The 6,000-nt window shown below is 38.8% G+C and overlaps 1 protein-coding gene across 1 annotated transcript; it reads right to left on the minus strand.

Moving 5' to 3' along the window:
* Positions 1-3,303: 3,303 nt before the first annotated feature.
* On the minus strand, positions 3,304-5,538 carry LOC131881867 (uncharacterized). Its single transcript, XM_059228852.1, has 4 exons — positions 5,114-5,538; positions 3,902-4,208; positions 3,550-3,832; positions 3,304-3,476 (listed from the first exon to the last, which is right to left on the minus strand). Exons 1-4 carry the CDS (start codon positions 5,500-5,502, stop codon positions 3,346-3,348), a joined length of 1,110 nt encoding a protein of 369 aa, XP_059084835.1. The 5' UTR covers positions 5,503-5,538; the 3' UTR covers positions 3,304-3,345.
* Positions 5,539-6,000: the final 462 nt, after the last annotated feature.

Here is a 6,000-nt window from a genome sequence, read left to right on the forward strand (position 1 = left end):
AAATCAAATACAAAAGGCCTATGTACGATATCTATCATTACCCACTCATCCAATTGAAGGTCTCATTGATTCTTCAAATAAAGTTACAAGATGCCATTTCTTGAGAGGTGGTTTTTATTTAGAGTTCCAACGTTGTTAGGAATAGGTTTTAGTACTACTTCCCCAAGAGTAAAATGTGTTTCGCTGTTACTGGCTCATTGTCAAAGTCACATATTCGTCTCACAAAAAACCTAGAGGAGAGGCTTTTTTGCTTTTTTGGTTTGTTAGCTTGTAATGAATTGCAATTGTGAATATTCTTTGAAAAAATGAGGTAAAATATGTGCCTTTTTTCGTTTCTGATCGCATTGAATCTAGTGAAAAATGGAACGATTTTATAAAATATAGGCCCCGTTTAAGCTATTCCCTCAACATGACAAATCATTCATGGGTTGGTGACCATCTATGGTTGAACTTTTGTTTTGCGAGTTCCATGAAGGTTCGAAACCCTAATTGATGCCCTAGCTGCTCAATAAATATAAGGGATATGGACCACATGTCTTCAATGCATTTACTAACTGTCATTTCGGCACTTTTCCAACAGACACACTCTACCATTCTCACAGTCTTCGCATGTATACATCTCATTTTTCCACCCTTTCTAACCAATGGTCCCTTTAGGGCTACTCTTAATCTTGACTATTTTGAAAGATATTCTCATGAGAACGATGTGTTTATGGACATCACAAAAAACAAATAACCAAACATTGCTTGAACGATCCATATAGGTATTTCTTTAGAAGTGTGAATCTGATCCTGACTAACTCAATTGGCACTTATCGAGTTTGATTAAGCGAAATATGTATGTACCATAAATACTGCCTTACAGTCACATTCTCACACATACACACGTAGCCCATAACTCGAGGCAATTCTCTCGCATGCATGCTGCATTCAAGCCATGATCTATAGGTATACGCTTTATTGAAAGGGTAATTAGGCGAATATCATGGATAATTATCACCCCCCGTAGAGTCTTTCTTCATCAAATGGTCCCCTGAACTGGCCATGACTTACGATTGGTGGGGATGGCTTTGAAAGAAATAGTTTTCAGAGTTATTGCGAGACCACATTTGATAAAGGAGGTGTCATAAATATCTGTCTTGGGCTGAGGTGCCCGAACGTCCGGGACGTTGAATTGGCAACTTGGGATGAGATTGGGTTTGCAACGTGGTGAGATAATGCCATAAATTGATCTTAACTTGGGCCCTGCCTGCTGCTCAAGGTCACAATTAGGGGTTAATTCAGTTGAAAATTGGACGACATTCCATGGAAGCAGTGCCTAATGGTGTTAGATGGGCCGTTGGGTTTGTATACTGACCTGAATTACATCTTCAAGTGAGTGGAGTTGCGGGGCTTTTTGGCGGGGCAGATGAAAATTTATTTTTTTCATTTACCCGTGAACCTAGCCTACTTTTGAATAAAACATTTTGTTTTTATATTAATTGATTGACACTTTATACAGTTTGAGTGCTAGTGATGGTTTGAAACATATATGTCTACGTTCATCCAGCCTTTGAGAACTTAGGTTTGGAATAAGTTCCTTCATTTGTTAAATCTACTGTCCGATGTCTCAATTGAAATTGAGTCAGCTCTTTATACTCGAACCCAACATATAAAATGAGAATTTAGACATGCTTTGAGATTAAATTATTTCGCCCATTCTAGATGTGTCAGGCGGTGAAACTTTTAGAACAGATTAAAGTGGGTCTGTTTGAAAAAAGGTCTACGCCTTAACACGAGTTTATATCAAGGATGTAAGTCCTCGAGACGAATTTCCCACGTCAAAAATCGAAGTGTTATCAGCTGAAATATGAAATTCATTTTTGAGACAAAATTACATTTTTCAGCTAATACCCCTCCTTAGTTGAAGAGTTGCAAAATGCTTTATTGGATTAGAGTTCTCGTTTGGGGGTGAAGCCTCTTCTTCTGACTTTGAATCGCAAACGGAGTTTATGAAGGCACAAAAGAAAACTGTATTATCACTCAATACACTCGAAATGCGTTCAATAATGTACTTACAATCGATCTCCTGGATGGCAGCAGCACTTTGAAGGCAATATTCTCGAAAACCATAATTTGAAAGTCATGTGAAGTTTAAAAATCTGAAATGTGATCCATTGGGGCCCCTAAGCAACAACTGACTGATGGTTCATCACCATTTTTAAGGAGATATCTGGCCTATTTTTCAACATAATAAAGGTAATAGAAAAGAAATACAAGTGATCAGATTAGTGAAAAAAAAACTTCCCTCTGATTAAGAAAAAAAACATTTGTAGAAAAAGGACGCTTAAAGAAGCAATAATGTTATTTCAACTTTGAAATGCGCGCGCCCTTTTGTCAATCGCCGTTGAACCATTATTTGTTCTAACTGGTAACCCTTTGGAATTGTATACGTTCTCTGTTTTTCCTATGTTCGACTTTGTCCTTCGAAACCACGTGTCATCTGTTGTCATCCACATTTTTTCACAATAATAACATATTCTCGTCTATTTTACCAACGTCTCCGGTGTTATAGTAGAATTTCTGTCGACCCGCCGACTTGACGACTTAGTTAAGGGTCCAGTGTTGGAAGGGGATTGTGGAGATCACGGGGCTAAGTTTCTGACCGGTCAGAACAAATAATAAATCCAAAGACTGCTTTTTCAAGCTTCGAAGTATGTTTTGTCCACGTTAATGAGTAAAAATGTGTCTTTTACTAATATAAACTGTAATTAGACAATTATTCCCTTCAATAATAAAAGATCTGGAACTATCATTCCATCCCTTAACAAAAAGCTAATAAAACTCAAAAATTCTAGCAGCCCGCCAAAAAATTGTGATGACGTCATCTCTTTGTCTTGCCGCAATGTTCCAATAAGACAAGTTACGAACTTCTAAAAATATGGACTGTGAACGGGCTTCCCGCCAAATCGGTCTGCTCTCGGTCATAGCAAGTCTGAGACACTTTTTGAATTAAACTAATAAAATAAGTGGTGTATATCACCTCAATTAAAAACGGGTCATTTCCGTTTCTGGGTTCGTTTCAAATTTATGTTGTCAAAAGCTCAAGTAGCTGACCAAGAGCAGGCCGAAAATTTGAATTTTATGTAGTGTTTACCACATAACTTTGGACACATCTCTGTCCGGTAAGCATAGGTTTGGGCACAAATTGGTATGATGAAGTGCTTATTTGGAATAAATTGAACGGTTTAAGGGATAAGAAATTTTTGCTTCCGTTCGCAGTCCACATGTCTTGAAGTCTGTGGACAAATATAAGGGCAAAGATATGATGCAACAATGACTTTCATCTATTTCAAAACATTTCCCTTATTTTTGTTCAGCACTGTTCTGATTGCACACTTGACAATTCAGAGGGCAAGCCTTCACATATCCAGGTTCTTGGCACAATTCCTCGTCACATATTGGGTTGGCGCTTGATGCCACTGCACAAGGATCGTCTGGAACGTAAAAAGCAACGGATATCTCAAGATTACAAACAAGTAACAGCCTTTTCATCATGCTAAAGCTCACCTTTTTCCTTGTTCTTGAGGAATTGCTTCAAGTTTTCCTTGGTCTCCTTAACTTTCGTTGGGTCCGTTGCGTCAACGTAAAAAGTGGTCCCGTCTGGCAGATCTCCGATAGATTCCACAGATTTACGAGTAACATTTGTTAACTCATTTTGAAGATTGGGGCGAGTTTCTTTGACAGACACATTGGCAGGTTTTCTCCACCAATGAAACTTTGAGCAACAAGTTTTGCGGATGCAATTAACCACAGATTGTGAAGCTTGTAAAATAGAAGATGAATAGGAGATCTAAGAGGGCAAAATGACCATTCTCAGGTAAAGACCTTTACAAAATTATGAGTTGCAATCAAAGCTTACAGGGTCGATGAGCCGTGGGGAACTTGAGAATCCTGTGGACGGAGTGGAGATTTCAACAGCTGCCCGCAGGGTGAACAAATTGGAACACCACGGGTTCACAAAGTTTTGATAGCTATTGGCAAAAGCCACGGCATAACGATTAAGGGAGAAAGGACATTGGAAGGGGTTCACGCTCATGATAAAATTCGCCAAAGAGCAAGAGGAGGCCAACGAATCAATGCCAAATGGTCCATAATATGGCAAGTTATCGACGATCTGGGACAGTCGACAGGCCGAGGGACAGACACCATTGTTAATTGTGGGGAACCTTATGAGAAGAGGCAAGAATAATACTTATGTAACAATAGCATATATATAATATCACTCATTTCAATAACCAATTGAATTTCAACGTACGTGTCATAACAATAGAGCAACAACGTCTGTGTTAAGATTATACCTGATGGAAAAACATTTTGGGGCATTTTTTCCTGATTTCTCGCAGAGCCCAAGTCGCCAAAGCAGAAAGTCATTTAAATTTAGTTCGCTCAGTGGCAAAGTGGTCTGGGGCAGATGATGGAAATCACTAGAGGGCTTGTAGAAATGTAGAAATCACTACTAATCTCCATGACTCCAGTCATTAGTTATTTTTTCATTTTTCCCTATTTTTTTTAAATCATCTCTGTGAGCTGTATTATTGTCGCATTTGGCTCTTTTTTGGGCACAATTCAATTGTTTCTCATGGAACCGTTTTTCTTGTGAAATGTGACATTTTCAGGACTACCTTTTTCTGAAAGAATTAGGCCTTTTAGCAAAAAAAATACTTCTCCTCATGACTGATTTGTCTTCAACAAAGCAGACGGGAGGCATCAATAAAAAAGCTGGATTTAAGTAACCCTGTGAGGAGCGTAAAATCTGATGAAAGTTTGAAGAGGAATTCTGCTGCTCATACAGAAATCAATCTCAACCTCACACAAACGAATCCTTACAAATATTCCTTTGGATTCAACTGATTGTAAATGGCGCTATGACTACTTGAGAATTGTGAACATCCTACACTGCATTTGTACCACAAAAGAACACGTGAGAGATTCAATGACCAGAATGATTCTCTTTCATGTTAATCCCCTTTTAAGATAAAATAAATGACCTAACACATGTTTCCATTTTCTTTACATTTGTTGCCATTTTTTCCAATTTTACTTGCATTATTTGAACAGCCCTACTACTCACCAGCTGAAAGATCCCCACGGAACTGTACTAACAAGAGTGGTTGGGTGACAATATCGACCGGCATTCAGGCCAAAAGCCGCAAGCTTAATCAGGTTCTTCTGAAGCTGAAAAGACTGAAAATTGGGCTGCGTCAGGTCTGCCAAGAGAGCGGTGCTCCGAGCCCCGTTCAGAATCTTCCCCTCTCGAATCTGTTGGACGTATCGGTAAAGCTGGGTATATTCATCTGCCAAGGAGGGATTCCAAGATCTTCTGAAGCACTTCTCCCAACATCCGCAGCTTTCGCATGAGTAGATTGGTCTAAAAGGTCTAAACGGTTTAAGCCCAGGGCGAGCTGCGAGACTCACGGAGAGGCTGAGGAGGATGGCGATCAAACCGATGAGCTTATTCATACTGACGAGATGAATTAACGTTCTCTCAGGCTAGAAACATATTTATAAGGGCTTTAACACTTGTGAGGTGTTGCCAAAGGCTAATTCTGATTTTAAGAATAATTTGCAGCTTTTTCTTTATAGGAAATTCAACACTCCTCTGGGACATGAACAACATTGGCACGCATTTCATCATAAAACAATTTTGGCTTGATTCTTAGAAAATTATGTGTCATTGCCATTCATATGAATAAAGGTATCGAAATATCCAGTACCAAGAAAAGCCAATGTTAGACATAAGCGTCATCACTGAGCTTAAAACAACTTGCCTTTTCGGCCGAAATCTTTTTTGTTTCAAAGTCGGGAAAAATCCGAAATAATGTTTGAAAAAGTAACACCCCATTTTGACATTTTCTTGCCCTTTTTGCTTGCAATATTTGCCCCCGCCCCCCCCCCGGGTTTAAATGATTTTATTTTTTTTAGATTTTCAATAAAAATGGCTGAAATGGATGAAAAACT

The sequence above is a fragment of the Tigriopus californicus genome, chromosome 6 (genome assembly GCF_007210705.1).
Source record: "Tigriopus californicus strain San Diego chromosome 6, Tcal_SD_v2.1, whole genome shotgun sequence".
NCBI lineage: Eukaryota > Metazoa > Arthropoda > Copepoda > Harpacticoida > Harpacticidae > Tigriopus > Tigriopus californicus.